General features: G+C 45.6%; 1 protein-coding gene across 1 annotated transcript in view; it reads left to right on the forward strand.

Annotated features, from left to right (window-relative positions):
• SEC24D (SEC24 homolog D, COPII coat complex component) overlaps positions 1-20,454 on the forward strand; it is a 337,918-nt gene that overhangs the window by 200,644 nt on the left and 116,820 nt on the right. Inside the window, exon 10 of the mRNA XM_029613783.1 lies at positions 3,035-3,150. Coding sequence (XP_029469643.1) covers positions 3,035-3,150 — 116 coding nt within the window. The remainder of the gene's footprint in view (positions 1-3,034; positions 3,151-20,454) is intronic.

A 20,454-nucleotide genomic window follows, 5' to 3' on the forward strand; every position in this document is an offset into this window, starting at 1 on the left:
ATAATGAAGAAGCCTGTGGGACGCCTGAAGCTAATGGATATAAGGCAGAGGAAGAAGGATCGATCTGAGAGAAAAGAGGAGAACTAAGCCGGATACTTTTGATGCAGCTCCATCATTGCTCTCTGCTTCCACGGAAATTGGATTGAAACAGCATCCGAGGGCCCTGACGTTTACAGTCTGGGAAACTGATAAGCATGGGGGAGACATGCACGGTGCAGCAGATACTGGCGTAAGCTTGCTGGGCAGACTGGGTGGGTCAGTTGGTCCTTTTCTGCCGTCATTTCTATGCTTCTCTGTTTCTGTGGTTTGACAGAACAGTATCGCTAGGTAATAACCATGATTCAGTAACTCATGGCGCATCGGGAGCATTACCATTTAGGAGTGCAATGAGGACTGGCATCTTTTTTCGAGTACTAGTAGCAAAGAAAGATGGACAGAGCAGGAGTTAGGTGAAAGTGGCTTACAGGGAACCTTAAGCATTAGAGCCTGTATAACAAACTGGCTGAGTGTGGCCTAGCTGGATGGCGACAGGGATAATTCCTCCTGAGGAGACAGCCAAACCACCCGTCCCACTAAGATGGCAACGAGACCCTAGTGTGGGCCCAAGCAAAAACAGAGGCAGGAGAATGGGTAAATACATTAGCATCACCACCTTAACAAAAAGAATCGTCCTCCAAAACAAGTCATAATGGATCTGGTTCAAAGCCCCACCCAAAATGCGACCAAGGCGCGCATAAAGGAGTCCAGAAAGGAGCCTGCGCCGTCATGCGCGCGCCTCCGTCGCGCGCGCTCCCAACGTACGGCACCTAGGCCGTTGCCGCAGGTTTGATAAAGAGCACCGCGCCCAAGGAGCAGGACAGCAGCAGGAAACATCAGATCCAGCAGCTCAACCAATGTGAAATCAGTCACAGGTAGGCGGCAGCAGCAGCAGATAAGAACGCAGCCAAGTTTTATTATCGTTAGGTACTAGGAAGATCATCACAATCATCAAAGCTGCAAGTACATTTCCTGAAAAACGTTAGATAAAGAGCCCTGCTCACTCTCACCTGCTGGTGAGTTATTCCTGGTAGTTAGCCATTTTGATGTAAATGCTAAGTTAATATAATAAGGCTTTCTTGCTTAAACGAAGGGTGTATTAATCGGAAAATATCTCTCGGAGAATGTGCTAGAAAAAGCCTGAGCTTGCTGATCCCGTTCAGATCGGGGCGTTGATAGAGCCAGTTGGTTGTGTTTAGCTAGGAGAAGCTGAGTTTCATGCTGCAGTTTGCTGTCTGTATAATCACAGAGGTTTTTTTTAAATGTGACTTTGCCGAACTAAACAACCCAACTTCATTCAGAAACTGAGCGCTGCTCACTCCCACACTATGTTGTGCTGCACTGCAGATAGGATTCTGGTTAGACCTTCATCTGGTTCTCATCGGAAAGGAAAACTCTGCATACAGATGGTTAATGTATTATATACCTATTGTTACTTTATAAGAACAAGAACGAAGATTATTCTAAAATGAAAGAAGAATTGAATGCACAAAGATCGGTGCAACAGCAAAATGAACAGTCTTGAAAAAAAGCTAAAATGTATTCTCTGGCCACCATCCTGTAAAACAAGTTTTCAGATTTTCATCAAAACATGCGGATTGCAGAAATGCTGCTGATAGTGCAGCTGTTGAAAACAGCTGCATTATCAGCTGTTTGAAAACAAAAGCTAGCTGGTGGCCAGCTCGTCGCTCAGGCTACTGCACTGTGCACTGCAGCATGGGTAATCTGGGTGCACTGTGCACTGCAGCATGGGTAATCTGGGTGCACTGTGCACTGTGCACTGCAGCATGGGTAATCTGGGTGCACTGTGCACTGCAGCATGGGTAATCTGGGTGCACTGCAGCTTGGGTGATCTGGGTGCACTGTGCACTGCAGCATGGGTAATCTGGGTGCACTGTGCACTGCAGCATGGGTAATCTGGGTGCACTGTGCAGTGCAGCATGGGGAATCTGGGTGCACTGTGCACTGCAGCTTGGGTAATCTGGGTTCTGGGCTCAGATTCCAGGTCCGAGTGTGCACCATGAGAGGAGGAAAAACAGTGTAGTGGTTACTAAGGGAAGTGCCTCTCAGGTCCCCAGGATCCCCAGTGCTGCCTGGGCATATGCCGTGTCATCTGGGAAGTGCATGCGGTGAGGGTGAGCGGGTGGTCAAAGACTGAGGAAAAGAAAAAAAAAATCTAGTTAAAAGTAGTCTCCTTGTGCAATATACTTTAGGAAAATGTTTTGATGGCTGTAATGATGCAGCCACTTTAATTTCCAATCCTCTGGTAAGGTGAATGCCCCAATTGCAGATGGATTTAAAAGTTAAAGCAGCCTTTCATCGAGCTGTGACAGGAGCTGACTTTCACAGAAGATACCATGCCATATTTGTGCACGTTCACTCCGTGTGACTCATAAGCACTGCTTGGATGAATCCCAAGCTTTTGCAAGAACTCGTCCTCCTAGACAGTTGCATTAACTTGAATGTCCTCAGCTGGATCACAGTCCTTTCCCTAATACAGTCATCTTTCCAGCTGTGAAACATGAACCCAAAAATGGCCATGCCACAATGACGGTCTTAATCCTCATCAGCCAGCGGCAGGAACTTTTAATCAAAGCACAATAAGCCATTACAGCTAAATTGCTCTTCACTTTCCATCCTACAGAGCCCGTCAGAATAATATCTGGATTGTAGCACTGGCTTAATTAATGACTGTTTTTATGAAATCCTGGCGTGCTAGGGACATTCCTTTTTCAGTAGTTGGAGCAGATTTCCAAGGACGGTTGATCACTAAAAGAAACCCAAAGTTCCGCCTCCTGATCTTTCTAGGAGATGACCCAAGACCAACAAAAAATATGAAAGTGCACAAAAAAATATTTCTTCTAGAATACGGTTACAGCAGATTTGCTTTTGATGCATTTTTATTCAAGCCAGATCTTTGCCCTCTGCACGAGATGTTAGACCTAATGAAATTTGTTGCTTAAAAACAAAATCTGCTTTCCTGTTTTGTTTTCTTTAGTTCCACCATTCTACTTCCAACATCTGGACCACATTGGCAGGAGAACTGACCATTATCAAAGGCCAGAGTTATCTCTCGGATCTTATGAGTTTGTTGCTACGTTGGATTATTGCAGAGTGAGTATCCTTTAGAACATGCTTTAAACATCTGTCACGTACGCGCCCAGGACCTGATCCATAGCCCTTCACTGCTGTGCCAGAGAAAACATGGACTCGCCGTATCCCTCTGGCACAAGCGACAGGTATAATTCAGGTATAAGAAGAGCTTGTTCCACGTGCAGCTCAGATAACACTCAGAGCAGTCTGACTGTAAAGCCCTGGGGACAGCTGTCAGCTCGTAAGGCACAGTGAGGGTAATGTTTGCAGCCATGAAATGTGAAATATGAAAGAAGATGCACAGAATAGAAAGCCCATCTAAGTCTGCTCCCTTTCCTTTCTTCCAGGTGCAATACCATAGCTTTCCCTTCACTTCCTCACAACGAAGGATCCATGCTTTCATTAATAATAATTCTGTTCTTACCTTGACCTTTCTATGAAGAAATCTTTTCTAATGTTATTCCTGAGTCTGATTCTAGAACTTTCTTTCCTCTGAAAAGACATTGCTTCTTCTGCATTAGCTACTCTCTCTCTCTCTGCTAGAATATACATATCGGAGCCCGTAGCTTTCATTTCATAGGCTTTATGGTAGAGACCCTGAACCATTTAGGTAGCTCTGTCATGGATAGCCTACACTCTGGAAGGTATGGCTTCAGATTGGGCACCATACTCTCAATAAGATCTTACCAATAATTTGCACGTGTTAATTATCACTTTATTTTTTCTACTGGTAATAATAAGCTCGATGCACACTAGCATTCCTCTGGCAAAAGCCACTGCCTTGTCACACTGTTCTACAACCTTTAGATCATCAGATATCGTGGCACCCAAGATCTCTGTCCAGTTTGGTGCATGGCAGTATCTTCTGCACTCCAAATGCATGACCTTAAACCTTTTTTGCATTTAACCTTAGGTCCTCACATTTTCTTAGATCACTCCTGATCTTGTGTAAGTCATTAGAAGTGTCAGCTTTGTGGTAGATCATAGAATCGTCGCCAAAATACAAGTTTTTCCCACTAACCCTTTTGTAATATCACTGACAAAGATATCGAACAGAACCGGACTCAGGATGAATCCGTGAGGCATTCCAGTATTCATAATCCTTTCCTCAGGTCACTCATTTTCTAACCCAGGCAGATCCACCTCTAGGTGGTTTAATTTTCTAACCCACCTTGCAATCCATCTGTAGGATGCTTAATTTTTTTTCAATATCCTAACAGTGTCTACAGTTATTGATTTGGTATGATTAACCACAATAAATTCATATTAGTACCTGAAATATACTGTGGTGAATTCACCATAATAATTAGCTTTGGTGTTGTTGCATTGTTGTGCTACTGATTATGGGTAAGGTCCCCTTGGATCCAAATAGACTTCTGCCACTTTCCTTACTTTGCCACTTCTAAAATCTTTAAGAATGCCTCATCCTGAATCAGCTCTCGCCCATTTTAGAAAAGCAACTCATCCCATATAAGCTGGCTTTCAGTTGGACAAGTCATGTCCAGGCCAGGTGCTGACTCTTACTCAGTACATTGAGAAATGCCAAATTACTGGTGTCACTTTCATTGACCTCTCAGTACCATATGACACTTTCAACCATGGAGTGCTGCTTTGGAAGATTTACAGCATAATGAAGGATTACCAGGTACGCCGATGACCCAAATACTTACTGAAAACCATGTAGGAGAAAACCATGTAGGAGAAAAATGCAGCTGCTGGTGCCAGCAGTGGAATGGCTTACCCCAAGGAAGTGTATTATCACCACCCATTTAATATCTACATGAACGACCAAGCAATCCCTATGAGCACGTGCATTTTTATTTACACTGATGATCTAGTAATAGCAGTGGCAAGCAGGAGATTTGGCCCACATCGGGCACACTTTGACAGCTGCACTAGACTGACTGACTGCCATGTCATCAATCAGCTTCAACTATATCTAAATAATACACGTTAGCCTCTTCCACTTGTGCAATTGCAATGCAAATAAAGACATCAACTGGAAGGGCACATACCTGACTCACTGCAAAAATCCAGTATTCCTCGCAGTGTCACTGGACTGCAAATTTTCCTTCAGGCTCCACATAGGGAAAAAAAATGAAATAAGCTCGGTCCTGAAACATCACCTGTAAACCTGCAAACATAAATTGGGAAATGCACCCATCTACAATCCTAGTCACTAGGCTTGCCTTAGTATGGTTGCCCGGGATGGAAATGCTCTGTCCATGTGACAAAAATCAACCTGATGCTGAATGACAGCTGCCAAATTATCACGGGCTGCCTTAAACTAACTAATCCCAATAGTTTTTGTCATGGTTCCACCTGCTAAGCAACCTCCCCACCAACAGATGTCATCAGCGAGCCTCTCTTATAGTTGCTCTAGCCACCTCCTCGCTGATCACATGATGTGGCAGTTCCAGCCCTACTTAATCCAGCCTGTTCATTCCCTTTTTGCCTCTTCATCAAGTCACTTTGGCTTCTTGACTTGATCATCCATGCTTCCTTGCTTTGCTTTCCTGCCTTGTGGCCTACCATGGCCTCCTGCCTTGCTTTGTGGTCTCCCTAGGCCTTCTGCCTTGCTCTGCGGCCTTCCATGCCTCCTTGCATTGCTCTGAGGCCTATTGGGCCTTCCTGCCTTGTTGAGTGGCCTCCTGAGCCTCCCTGTCCTGCCTTTAGCCCTTCTAGGTTTGTCTAGCCAGCCTTGTGCCCTGTTGCACCTTCTTGTTGCCTGTTCTAGCTCTGTCTTTGTCTAGTCTTTACTTATCCTGTTCAGCCCATTCCAGTCCTTGTCATGCCTTGGCCAGTCCAGTTCAATCCCTTGTCTGTTTCTTAGATCATGCCCTTGGCCTTTGTGTCCAGCCTTGCCCTTGCCTTCTGGTCCCAGCCTGCACCTTGTTCCAGCTCCCAGCTGGTACTGTGTTCCAGCTCTCAGCCTGTGACATGTTCCAGCTCTGGCCATGCTTCTACACTTAGCTCGTCCAGTTCCAGATAAGTCCTGCCGGCCACCAGAACCCAAAGCTCAACTTGAGGGGGAGGTGGCAGGTATTGGCAGAAGACCCAGTCCAGCCTTGCCCCCAAGTCTGGCCCTACTCCTGCTGGGGGAAATCCCAACCCAGCCTGCCTGACCCGTGAGAATTTTGTATATTTTTAAATTGAACAGTACCAGTAGACTTCCAAAGAATTGTGGCCAACCAGAGAGGAAGCAGAAAACAGAGGACACTAGACACCCCCTGTGCAGTCGCATCATGCCAAAATAAAATACATAAAGTCATTCAAGAGCTTTCTCACAACAACAGAAGTAATTAACACCACACCTGTGATTCCTCGTAAGGAGAATTGGCAAACACAAATTGAAGAAACTACAGACCGGTTAGCCTGACTTCAGTGCCAGGAAAAATAGTGGAAAGTGTTCTAAACATCAAAATCACAGAACATATAGAAAGACATGGTTTAATGGAACAAAGTCAGCATGGCTTTACCCAGGGCAAATCTTTCCTCACAAATCTGCTTCACTTCTTTGAAGGAGTTACAAACATGTGGATAAAGGTGAACCGGTACATATAGTATACTTGGATTTTCAGAAGGCGTTTGACAAAGTTCCTCATGAGAGGCTTCTAGGAAAAGTAAAAAGTCATGGGATAGGTGGCGATGTCCTTTCATGGATTGCAAACTGGCTAAGAGACAGGAAACAGAGAGTAGGATTAAATGGGCAATTTTCTCAGTGGAAGGGAGTGGGCAGTGGAGTGCCTCAGGGATCTGTATTGGGACCCTTACTGTTCAATATATTTATAAATGATCTGGAAAGAAATACGACGAGTGAGGTAATCAAATTTGCAGATGATACAAAATTATTCAGAGTAGTTAAATCACAAGCAGATTGTGATAAATTGCAGGAAGACCTTGTGAGACTGGAAAATTGGGCATCCAGATGGCAGATGAAATTTAATGTGGATAAGTGCAAGGTGATGCATATAGGGAAAAATAACCCATGCTATAATTACACAATGTTGATTCCATATTAGGTGCTACTACCCAAGAAAGAGATCTAGGTGTCATAGTGGATAACACATTGAAATCGCCGGCTCAGTGTGCTGCGGCAGTCAAAAAAGCAAACAGAATGTTGGGAATTATTAGGAAGGGAATGGTGAATAAAACGGAAAATGTCATAATGCCTCTGTATCGCTCCATGGTGAGACCGCACCTTGAATACTGTGTACAATTCTGGTCGCCGCATCTCAAAAAAGATATAATTGCGATGGAGAAGGTACAGAGAAGGGCGACCAAAATGATAAAGGGGATGGATCAGCTCCCCTATGAGGAAAGGCTGAAGAGGTTGGGGCTGTTCAGCTTGGAGAAGAGATGGCTGAGGGGGGATATGATAGAGGTCTTTAAGATCATGAGAGGTCTAGAACGGGTAGATGGGAATTGGTTATTTACTCTTTCGGATAATAGAAGGACTAGGGGGCACTCCATGAAGTTAGCATGGGGCACATTTAAAACTAATCGGAGAAAGTTCTTTTTTACTCAACGCACAATAAAGCTCTGGAATTTGTTGCCAGAGGATGTGGTTAGTGCAGTTAGTATAGCTGGGTTCAAAAAAGGTTTGGATAAGTTCTTGGAGGAGAAGTCCATTACCTGCTATTAATCAAGTTTACTTAGGGAATAGCCACTGCTATTAATTGCATCAGTAGCATGGGATCTTCTTAGTGTTTGGATACTTGCCAGGTTCTTGTGGTCTGGATTGGCCACTGTTGGAAACAGGATGCTGGGCTTGATGGACCCTTGGTCTGACCCAGTATGGCATAGCTCTTATGTTCTTTTTTGCCGATTGTATTAACATTGATATTAGAGCGACTGGGAGGGCTTCCTGCAGGGATAGAATTGGAATAGACCATCTGGAAGACCCTAAATTGCCTCCATATCCAAGTCAGCAGGTCAAGGGCCAACATGGCAAATTGGGATTCATTTACTAGACTTGTGATTATGGTGAGAGGCCGACCTGGCAACAATGTTTGGTCTTCCTATTGCTCAATGACAGCCTGCATAGTGCAAAATCTTGCTGAGGCCAACGTATGAAATGTGCTCGTCAGTGGCATGAAATTACTTTGTTGGATGGACACAAGAAGTGTTTGTTTACTAACTGATATACAAGGAAACTGAGAACTGAATTTTTTCTGTAATTTTATAAACGCTTATAGATGCAAATGAATTGCTTGGAAGAAACCAGCTTTTCCTTGATGAATTGGTGATATGTGTCCCCTTCTCTCCAACATTCAATAAATATACTTTGTCATCTGATTTATTTGACAAAATAACAGCCCCCAACCCAGGCCACAATAGCAAGTCCAAAATCCCTTAAACGACCCTGGGACCCCCTTCCTGGACAGGTAATGTACCAGCAAGGCAATTGCCACCTTCCAGTTCAGTGCAGAATCCAAGTGAAGGGGCCTAGCACCCCAAGAACAGGAAGAAAATCAACTCAGAAAAAAGCAGCTCCTTCTCCTCTGCTTGCTAACCCAGAATACCACCCCTGGCTAGGATGCCAGCTGCTTTTATACCAGCAGGGGCCTGGCCATTCCAGCAGCCTCTGTGCACCCCTCCTTCTCCTGCCTACCTCTGACTCCTAGCTCATAGGGACTGATCGCAAAGGATCCCCCATAATATTCTGGGTTCTCAGCAGAGTTGGGCGAGAGCTGTTATCTCAGCCAAGATGTTAGTACTATCAAGAAACATTTTATTGCAAGTTTCAGAAGTAATAAAGCTGTCAGAATTAGTGTGAAAACGTGAACGTACAGTCGTCTTTAAAAGGAAAGCTTCATTTGAGATTTCATTTTTCTTAAGGAGGATTTTGACGTGAGTCTTCCTGTAAAGGAGAGTGTTTTCTTTGATAAAACAGCAGGCCAGCCCTGTGGAAATATTGACTGAACTCCGGGCTCGTAGTGGGATATTATTGTCCCAGGCAGGGAAAACACGAGCGCTGGCATTCTTCTCCTTCACAGGTCGTGCTTTTCACCCCCGGGGCAGTGATACGCTGGAAACGACTGTAACAAGCACAAAGAGGGTCTCAGCAAGTGGAAGAGAGCTGGCAACAGCGCAGTGCTAAGAAACTGGCAGTGCCTCGCTGCCCAGGGGGAAGGCACTCTCCTGGTCCTCCGACAAAGGCATTGTTTGTTTCAGAGAGCAGAAAAGGCTTTCTGCGTTAGCTGGGCAGAAGGCAATTCATTCATAGGGCTAATGATGCAGGCAGTGTCTGCTCTTCTGTTTTACTGAACCCGAATGAAATGGGGGGGAAAGGGGGATCAGCGCCTTCGTTCTACAGAGCCGCAACCTCTGTGCTGCCGGGCATTCATCCTGAAAAGCACAGCAGGGCACGCCAGGCTCTTACCCGGGGAGCACGGTGCCTGCTGCAGGAGAAGCCGGGCCACCAGAGTCAGGAAGAAAAGGCCACACTGCTGTTTGGATCATTAAACTTGTGAACGAATGAATAAAAGCCAAAGGCAAGTTAAAGGGTGACAGGAAGAGGCAAATAGTCCTGTATCTGTTCTCTGTTTAACTTAATATAAAAGTCTGAAATGTACAAACAAGACCTCAGCCGTCAAACACGGGCAGGAAGAACAATCAGAGAGTATGTATGTGTAACAGAATAAGGACAAGTAACGAAGATGGAGTTTTCTTGAGAAAACACTAAAACCCAGTTTCCAAGCCGTTATACACCTCCTAGTGATATCGTTAACTAAAGCAGTAAAGCTGCTCCAGCAGATCTTCAGTCACTGAAAGACAGAAGGGGTGCGCAGGGTTTTCCAGCAGTAGCCAATTTTCCTTAAGATGAAGGAGACGGTTTGCCTCAGGGGCAAACGCAAGGGGGTGGCCCCTTAGGGAGGCTGCGGCAGTTCTCTAGCGCTTACCTTTGCTCAGCCTGGTCATTAATCAGTTATTGATCCCTTGGAGCTTACAGCACAAGGGTATTTTTATTTTAGTTTTCAGGAAGTGTGTGTTTGAGAGATTCCAGTTTGGATGGGGGAGGGCGGTTATCAATGAGGCATAGTGTATTTTGGGGTCGGCTGCTTTATCATGGTAAATTCTGCGTTTGGGAGAGAGGTCTCAGTGGTGGTGGGACAGGAAGAGCACTCCCTTGAATACAGATTTGGTTGGTGTGTGTTGGAATAGAAATTGGAATATAATTAAGAGTCGATAGGCTTACAGGGATCTGTCAAGTTGTGTGATGATCCCGCCAGTTCAAAGACCAGGGCTTTACAGTATAAATCACGAGGAGAGGTTAGTTAGTGGATTGGGTGATGTTATCAGTCCGTGCAAGATCAGTGAGAAACAAAACAGCAATAATTCATGATCTTTTACTTCTAGAAAAGGCCAATTTATTGGAAATCACAGACGGTTGGTTAACCGAGGGTGGGGGAGTTATTCTATCAGACTTTTTTTTGTGCGTGTTTTTGTGAAGATTTTATAGTTTCCCTCGTCACAGTTACTTGTTATTCCCTGTTCCTTGTATCGCCCCCTAGTGAATTTACAGTTTCATTGTAAACCGGTGTGATATGTATTTTATACAGGAACGTTGGTTATAAAAAAGTTATAAATAAATAACTTTTTGCCCAGATGGTTATTTCATATGCCACAGACCAGGAGCTGGCAAAAGAGTAGGGTCAGGGATGTTGTTCTTATCTATTGCTCCTCAAATCTGTTGTTAAAGCCGAAGCAAATTGACACCGCAGGATGCAAATTTTTATTGGCAAAATATGGTAAACTTTCAGAGTTAAGTTTGTTCGTAGTGTATTGTCCTCCAGGTGGAAGCAGTCATGGTAGAAAGTCTTTATGAGCGTAAAAATGAGCAAAGCACTTTCAGTATTGGGTGCTATGAATTTTCACCTGGATGATCCTTCTTGAGCTCATGCACAAGAGTGTTATGCTCAGGCTTGTGGACCCTTGGGCCGATGGGAGGATGGTATACCTTGGAGGAAGATCCGTAGGTTCTCCCGTCAGGTGGCGAGGCAGGAACCGAAGATGTGACCAGTGGACCCTCGGCACTGTAGACAGGCGTGACTGTGGAGGCGGACGAAGAGTCGTGACGTCGAGGAACAGAGGTGTGTCTTCACCGCTGGAGGTCCGCGGTCCCCCCGGGAGGAGCCTGTAGGGACCCGGACCGCTGGGACTTAGGTGGACCTTTGAGAGGTCAAGGAGCAAACGTACGGTGCAAGGGCTGACTGGAGCTTCACCCCTGGAAGCCCGCGGTCCCCCCGGGAGGAGCCCGTAGGGACCCGGGCCGCTGGGACTTAGGTGGGCCCTTGGAGACAAAGGTCAGGAGGAAGTCCAAGGTCGAGTGCCAGAGGATCGCCGCTTACCAGTCCGAAGTCAATACCAGGAATCACTGCTAGCCAGTCCGAAGTCAATACCAGGAATCACCGCTAGCCGATCCGAAGTCAGGAACCAGGAAACCAAGACAAGCTGGAACAAGGAATCAAGATGCTGGAACTGACCGAAGCAAGCAGACTCAAACAACTCTCACAGGAGACGTTGCCAAGTCAATGGTCAGATGAAGTCTCCTTTTATACTTCCTCTGACCCTGTAGATAGGAATCAGCTGAAGGCAATTAAAGGGACGAGGTCCCTTTAAATCTAGTGAAGAGGCGCGGCCTCGCACCTAAGGATGGCGGCGGCCATCTTGGATCCGGGCCACAGAGGAGAGAAGCAGCGGCCGCGAGGGAGGATCAGGGACGGCTCCGATCCCGGTGGCCAGCCCGAAGGCCCACGCCCGGCGCAGGGCAGTTGGTCCCGACGCTGCTGTGGGCCTGGTCGGGAGACGAGGTAGGGGGCCGCGGGCGCGGATCACAACAAAGAGTTTCTTTCAGTTTTGGCTGGAAGAAGTCTGTCTCAGTTAATTTGTAAACCCACTCATAAGGCTGAACATATTTTGGATGTCCTTATATGTTCTGAGGATAATCAAGGGAAGGGTTGGGTCAGTGATGTAATTGTGATCAGAAGATCATGGTCAGATCATGTTTTCCTTCAGTTTTCATTGACGCATTCTCTGGATCAAAATCAGTTATTTTCTCGGGTAAAATTGGGGAAAGGCAAAATTGATCATGGAAGATTAATAATAGTTCTAGGGGGAACAGATTCTCAGCTCTGTTGGAGAGAACCTCAGAGAACATGGTAAAACAATCCTCCAAATTGGAAGACATAGTCCCAGTTAAACCCAAACATGCTAAACTGAGAACTTCATTCAGAGCAATTCAGGTTCTGCAGAATTCCGCAGCTCGCAGTTTAGTTGGTGGTTAGCATTGGGAGCGCATTACTCCTAGGTTACAGGAACTTCACTGGCTACCAGTAAGATACCGGATGGCTTTTAAGATCTTGGTCCTTGTAATTAAGGTCCTGAACTCAGCTGGGCCTTCTTATTTAGCTGAATTACTTCATCATTATGCTCCAATTTATTGCTAATTCCTCCCATTCAGACAGCATGATTGCAGGAGACACAGGTGAGGCCTTTTTTTGTTACAGGTGCAAAATTCTGGAATGCCTTACCTGAGACCCTACAGGCCTCTAGCGATATTAAATTATTCAGAAAACTACTCACGACACACTGCTTAGGCAGGCTTTCAATCCCTAATGCTAAGGGGGTGTACTTTTAAAGTGTTTAAGTCAGGAAATGTCTTGTTTTATGTTTGTTTTTATTGTTTTAACTATTGAATGTATTTATAAATGTTATGACTTTTGTTTCCTATTGTAATCTGCCTAGCACACACTGGTTGTTATAGGCAGAATATAAAGATTTTTTAAACAAAAAATAAATAAATAAATAATTCTGTTCCCTGCTATTTATGGGAGTGACAAGCAAAAAAGAGAGGATTAAGGTTTATTACAGGATAAAGACAGAGTTAAGTGACATTTAGAATTTAACCCTAGCTGAGAGAGAGAGCGACTATTTATAAGGCCCTCCTAGTAGTCAACTATTTATATCTCTATAGGAGGGCCATGTAATAGCTCGAGGTCAGGTGTTGGTGGTGGTTTAGGGGCCAGTTCCTCATGCAGAGTGAGACGTACGAACTGCACAGTACTCCTCGGTGAAGATTTCACATCATTTGGAGTCAGGAAAGTCTCACAAAGTTGAGATTTGTATTACGTTCTCTTGCCCTAGCTTAGTCCATCAAGTTAAGGCGAGAGAACATAGTAGAAATCTCAACTTTGTGAGACTTTTCTCATTCCAAATGATGTGAAATCTTCACCGAGGAGTACTGTGCATGTAAAAGTGGCCCCTAAACCACCACCAACACCTGACCTCGAGCTATTAGCTGGCCCTCCTATAGTCATATAAATAGTTGTACACTGTGAAAGCCTCCCCAGAGTTTCTCTCTCTCTCACACTCACTCACTCAAGCTCAGAAATGGCCAAAATGAATTACATTTCAGCCATTTCAGGCATATCGCACAGCTTAATGCCAGGAAAAAAGGTGTTATTTCCGGTGTTAAAACCATGCGATAGCATGCATTATGCTATCGCATGGTGTGACATTGCCCCTCATTTTAATTAATCCCTTCCAAAAATGTGCATTTGTGCCGTGCAATAGTACTGTTATCGCATGCATTAACGCATTTTGATGAATGACCCTAATAGTTCTATAGTAATTGCTTCCAAGAGAGCATAATGATAGCCAATGTACTATTAAGAACGATAGAGTCTGCTGTGAACAATCTCACCATGCCAGATGTGGAGATGTTTGCCAAACCTTTCAAAGCAAAAATTAGGAACATCCAAAATAAATTGCAGACTGGGTTGCCCACAGAATCCTTGGATATAGTCCAAGGATCAGTACTAGAATTAACCTTGGAGAATTTTAACTCAGTTCTCTGCTTTTTATCTGATAAATTTTTCTGTTTTGCTAGAATGAGTGGAGAGCCTAAGAATTAAGGGTAATCCAAAGAAATGGATCTGTTTTTTTAACAGATAGGCAGTATAGAATAAAAATAGAGGATGATCTGTCCAAACCAAGATAAACTGGGTACGGAGTTTCCCATCCCCCTGTAATATTTAATGCCTTTATGCATCCCTTATGTGATGTCATTCTGAAATGTGAATTTGATTTTCATATCTTTCCTGATGACATCCAGATCCTCTGCCCTTTGGGAGAAGACCATTTTTTGGCTCTTGAAGGGCTTAACTATGTCTTCTTCTTAACATTGTTAAATGGAAGAGATAGAGCAACTTCAAAGGGCTCGATACTGAAAGGCTAGCCAGCTAGCTAAAGGACCGATTTACTAAAGGTTTTCTCCCATTTTGTGTCTGTGGGAAAAAGGCTTTTTAAATAGGGCCCTAAGATAGCTGGATAAACTTATCTGGCTATCATTGCCAGAATATTCAGCGGCTCGGCTGTGCCACGGAATGTACCCGCATAACTTTAAAGTTAGCTGGATAAACTTATCTGGCTAACATAGCCAGGATATTCAGCGGCTCGGCTGTGCCACGGAATGTACCCGCATAACTTTAAAGTTAGCTGGATAAACTTATCTGGCTAACATAGCCAGGATATTCAGCGGCTCGGCTGAACCACGCAATGTAACCGCACAACTTTAAAGTTAGCTGGATAAACTTATCTGGCTATCATAGCCAGAATATTCAGCGGCTCGGCTGTGCCACGGAATGTACCCGCATAACTTTAAAGTTAGCTGGATAAACTTATCTGGCTAACATAGCCAGGATACTCAGCGGCTCGGCTGTGCCACGGAATGTACCCGCATAACTTTAAAGTTAGCTGGATAAACTTATCTGGCTATCATAGCCAGAATATTGAGCGGCTTGGCTGTGCCACGGAATGTACCTGCATAACTTTAAAGTTAGCTGGATAAGTAGGCTCCTCCCCGTTACACTCCTGTCCTGCCCCTGACTACCTATTCAGTTATCTGGCTAAGTGGTAGCTGCTGAATGGGGCCTGATATTCACATGTCGCCTTGTCACCAGATAAATCCCTACTTATCCAGTTAAGTGGCACTGATTACCAATAAAACTGAAGTACTGTGGATTGGAACCCTGAGGATAATGAAATGGTTGGTGTTCCTTACAATAAATGAGAAAAGATGCTCTCCTAAGTCCTCAGTGAGGATTTTTGGGATATTAATGACTTCTGCTTTCACTTTAGAGACAGGTCGCTTTGGTATCTATCAGAGCTTATGGAATTTGCAGCTGATGTGCTAGCTAAACCCTTTTCTTCCTCTACCCTTGCTTAAGATAGTAATGCTTTGTTTGGTTATCAGACAAATGATTAATGGGATGCTATTAGAGCTTCTTAGGAAGCTGATAAAGAGGATGCAAAAGGTTCAAAATATATATACTGCCACTGGGGCAGTCTCCAGCATTCCTTGTTGGAAAAGGGCTTCCCTTGATTGAGAGTTACATGGGCTCCCAGTAGAGTATCGCATAAGATTTAAAATTTTACAGCTATGAGAGGTATTGAGTCTCATTACCTCTAGTAACAAGTATGAAATTATTAGGGTGTCGTGGTCTAGCCGGGAAGCTCAGTGTTCCTTTGGTGGCTGCTCCACAGATGTGGAACTCGATACCCCAAGGCTAAGTCATTGCACTGATTACTTAAGGTTTAGAAAATTGCTAAAAATGTGCTAATTTTCATTAATAAGAGCAACACCGAGACTTATGGTTGGCATTAGTAAAGGATTTCTTATTAATCGAGAAAGAACAGTTATCCTGAAGAAGTGTACTTTAATGCAGTGGGGGTGCGGTTAGGCTTGATCCTTAGATTTTGTACTGGGGTTTGATCGCATTTTGAGAGCCATTTAAAAATTAGGGATTATTCATTATATCTGAAGTTTTCATCTAACACTGATTTGGTAAATTGCTTTTAGATGGTTGAATTTGTTTCACTGGCTCCCTGGATATTAATTAGTTTACTGGCATTATTCATTTTTTTAGTAAACTTGATGGAAAGCTAGGTTGAGAGAACCTTGCACAAATCTCATCTTTGAGTGAGTTTCCTCACTCCGAGGGTCATCAAATCTTCTCAAGAGAGCACTGTTCTGTTCGTACGTCTCACTTTGAATGTCAAAGTTGCCCCTAACCCCTACACGAGTACCTAAACCTCACCTCGAGTGATTAGGTGGGCCTCCCATAAGTTCATGCCTGTCTGTCCTGTGACTTGTGGTGCATTCACAGTTCTTTGTTTATTTTGTGGACACCCTTTTCTCTTTTGGTGGTCCTTCTTCTCAGGCCTGCTGGCCATCAGATCCTGAGGGCTCAACTCAAGGGGAAGGTGGCCGCTATAGGTAGACGTTCCTGATGGAATCACCTTCCTTTGGCACCTCATAAGGAAGTTTCCGTTAAGACATTTAAAAAGCTCTTGAAAGCCTTTTCATTTTCTTTCAGGCTAGCAAGCGTTATCAGCAGGTAGCAGGAGTTCATTACTGTACATGTGTAACCCCTGTGATGCTTGAACACGGATAACAGTTCCAAAGGCCATATCTCACATTTCTGTTTAGATGGACACTGTAGTTATAACATTAGATTTATTTCTAGGGTTTCTTATGTTCTTATGTTTCCTGTGGGGGGGAGGGGGTTTTTCTTTCAGGTCCCTCGCATTGCTTTTTACTTTTCCCATAGTTTACGTTTCCCATAGTTAAGTCTCTTGCACATAGCACTAATAATCTGAGCATTGAGGATAACCAAGTCATTATTCAATAAGACACATGAGAGTTGATTGGTGGTTTCCAACATTTCTCTTTACTGATAAGGTGCAATGATGATTTAAAGTCTTTACAGCTGGGTAGTTTACTGTCCGGAAGATACAAATACTTTCAGTAAGTAAGTTTGTGACTTCTTACTGTCATGTATTCCAGCTTGCAGACTGCCCTCACGAGACAACTCACTTACCTCGCACAGCCCAGCCATGCCGGCACCGTTGCTCCAAGCAGCCTGGAACACCGCCACTCACGCAGCCTGGGACGTTGCTGCCATCGATTGCCAGGCCCTCCCTTAGGCACGCATGCACAGTGCACACCAACACTTAAAGGCCCAGTGGCAGGAATAATGCTTGCCGGCACCCCCAGACGACATCACGTGGCCGGGAATTTAAATCCCATCTGTGCAATGCTACAGTGCCTCAGCAACATGCCAACTATCATTGGGATAGAGTGTTTTGCTGCTCCAGCGTTCCAGTTCCTGTTCCAGCCTTGCCTCTGTGTCTTCCAGTCTTGCCTCTGTGTCTTCCAGTCTTGCCTTTGTTTTCCAGCCTTGCCTTCATCTTCCAGCCTTGCCTCCATGTCTTCCAGCCTTGTCTAACCTGCCTTTGTCTTCTTCCCCTTGCCTCATCCTCTCCAGGTTCCATATTCTCTTGGACGGATCTCTGGTAATTCACCTTAGCCTAGATTCTTGATATCTCTGTCTGCCACCTGCCACTGGTCATAGCCTGCACTCTCGACATCCTTGCCTACCGTCTGCCTTCGATCTTTGCCTGGCCCCGGAGCTTCTCTATCACCAGCTTCACAGAGACTGCCCCGTAAGACCTGTTGGCCTCCGGAACTCAAAGACTCAACCCAAGGGGAAAGGGGTTGATACAGGCGAAGCTCCAGCTCAGTCTCTGCACAGTCTGTTCTGTCAGTTGACGGTGAGGTCTTCCCTGTAGGTTGTGCCAACCTCACCCCAAATCAAGGGTCCACAATCCTAACACTTAGTCTTTCTTAAATTCAGATGTCTCGCCAATATAAGTAGTTCTTTTAGTTACTTGATGTTGCGTCTGTTGGTTCTCAACGGCTTCGCCCCATTTGCCTCACCTTATTCTCGGCTCCTCCCGCTTACCTGGGAAAGATGGCTACCGCAGCGTCATCAAGCCAACCTCTCTAGCGTCCCCAGAACGGCTATGGTGCAGCCTCCTGCCATTGCTCCTCCCAGATACCTACTAGGGTGTGCGCGCGCATGCAACCCACGTCTTTGTACCACCCTTGGCGCGAACCTCGAGGGCATTCCCTCATGGTGACATCACGCCATCCGGGTATATTACCTTCATTCATTTGCTAGCTCCCCGAGTTAGCAAGGACTGGAATCCATTCCTGTCTACGCTACTCTGCCGCTTCTATGCTGCCGCAGGAAGCTCTCTCTCTGCCCTTTGGGGTAATCGCTAACCTGGGTACCCACTCCTCGGGGGCCTTCTGCTGTATTTCAGGTGCCTTACAGGGAACAGGTACTCACTCCTCGAGGGCCTGCTCTCCCTGCCTTGGTGGCTGTACATTCTACAACATACCTGGTGGAATCGCATACCAACAGCTACATCTAGTGAGTAACTCTCAGTCTATCTCATCCACAGTATCTCCTCGCTGGGAGACCTGCTGCGGAACCTCCTGACGTCATCAAGGAGAGAATGGCTCCCTCTGCCGAGGTCCTTGAGAATACAACCACAGACTGTCTCACTACTGCCACCTCTGCTGGAGATCTTCAAGCTGTAAAATCAAGAACTATCCTGTGTTTTGTGTGTATGAGTCTAGCCCAGTGCTGTGGCTCCTCACGGGGCTCCCCCCCCATGGGTGTGGTCATCTCCACAGCACCCAAGGATCCACAAAACACACGTTATCATAACACTTGATTTCTTCCCTCCCATTGGAATACAGGGCATGTGTGGTACTTCTCTCCCAATGCAGATGAAGTATCTAAATGTACTTTTAAGTCTTTTATCTCCTACCTCCTCTTATGGTATAAAGGGTGATACTTTTTTCTTGTTCTCCTCTTTCTCCCAATCTTCAGTAGATATTCATGGGCCATTGATGTGGTCCATACCTCTCCTCCTTTCCCCTTTTTCCTTCTTCCTCTCTCAGGGTGGCTGGAAGTCATCCTCTCCTTGGATTCCGAGTGTTGCACTTCCCGGCCACGCTGGTGCCGGCACCAGGCCTGCTCACCTGGCGCGACCGTCTACCAGCTCCTCTCTCAATTCCAGCTCTGCTCGACCGCGGCATCCACGAGTGTCCCCGGGCCCATTGAGGCCTTCCACCTCGCAACGCTTCTCGTGCCGGAACTCGGTGTCCTCCTCGGCGTTGGCCCCACCCCCTAGCGCGCGTGGAACTATGGCGAACTTAAAGGGCCAAGTGCGGGAAACCCTCGGGCGGCGCCTGATTCTGACTTCTCCTGAGCCCTGTATAAATGCAGGGCTCAAACACTAACTCATTGCCTTGGCAATCGGGTCGTACAATCCGGTGTTCTCTAGTTTGCCTGTTCCAGTGTCTCTTGTTCCAATATCTCTTGTTCCAGTGTCTCCTGTTCCAGCCTCTCCTGTGTCTCCTGTCCCAGCGTCTCCATTCCTGGTAGTACCCTTCGGACTGATCTCACGGTACTGACCTTTTCTTGCTCTTGACCTCGTCTAACTGCTGCCTGGACCCAACCTCTGCCTGTTCTTTGACTATGGCTGACCACTGCCTAGAACTGACCTCTGCCTGTCCACTGACCTCGTCTGACCGCTGCCTGGAACTTGACCTTTGTCTGACCTGACTACTCCCGGATTGACTACAAGTACTGACCCCTGCTTCGGCTGCCCATTTTGGACTGATACCTGGCCTTGACCTTCGCTATCCACTCGGACACTCTCTTCTGGCCTCCTGCGACCTCTGGACATTCTTGCTTGGACATCGACCATGCCCCCTTGTTCGTGGTGGGCACTCCCCTGAGCTTCCTCTCTAGGAGGCCCTGCGAGGCCGACCTAAGACCAGGTGGCCCGGGTAACCAAAGGCTCAACCGGAGGGAATCTCGGGTTGCTATTGGTGAAGCTCCAGCTAGCCTCTGTCTCCTCCTGTGCTCTGCCTGCTGGTGGCAGGCGCTCTCTGGGTCCGACCAGAGGGCCGTACCAATCCTGCATCAGGCCAAGGGTCTACCTCCAGCGCAACACCGAAGATCTCAGGTTCCTCTTACAAGAAGGGAACCTCTTCCATTAGTCAGAAGAGAAAACTCAAAGCAGCTTAGTTGAATCCAAAAGGATTTGGCACTCCAAACTCAAACAAGTGGCATAAGAGGGTGAAAAGAAACTCTCATCTAAAATAAAAGTGTCCATGGAGCAGTTAAGACTTAGAAAAATGAGAGCACAACTTAAGATATACTGCCTTACTGAAAGCAAAAAGGATCCACAAGGGTAAAATGGAAAACCCACTGAGGACAGATCCATTGCTAACTTTAATATGGCAGAGCTGCAAACACAACTCTATCTACCCCCATACCCAATTAGTATACTCCTTATCTAGAATTAGTAAGGGACTAACAGGATCCCCAAATGTGCTTTATAGCATTATAGCTCTTTTTAACGTTTTACTGTTTTAACTCTTAAATTTCTTCCCAT

The sequence above is a fragment of the Rhinatrema bivittatum genome, chromosome 1, assembly GCF_901001135.1.
Source record: "Rhinatrema bivittatum chromosome 1, aRhiBiv1.1, whole genome shotgun sequence".
Lineage (NCBI taxonomy): Eukaryota > Metazoa > Chordata > Amphibia > Gymnophiona > Rhinatrematidae > Rhinatrema > Rhinatrema bivittatum.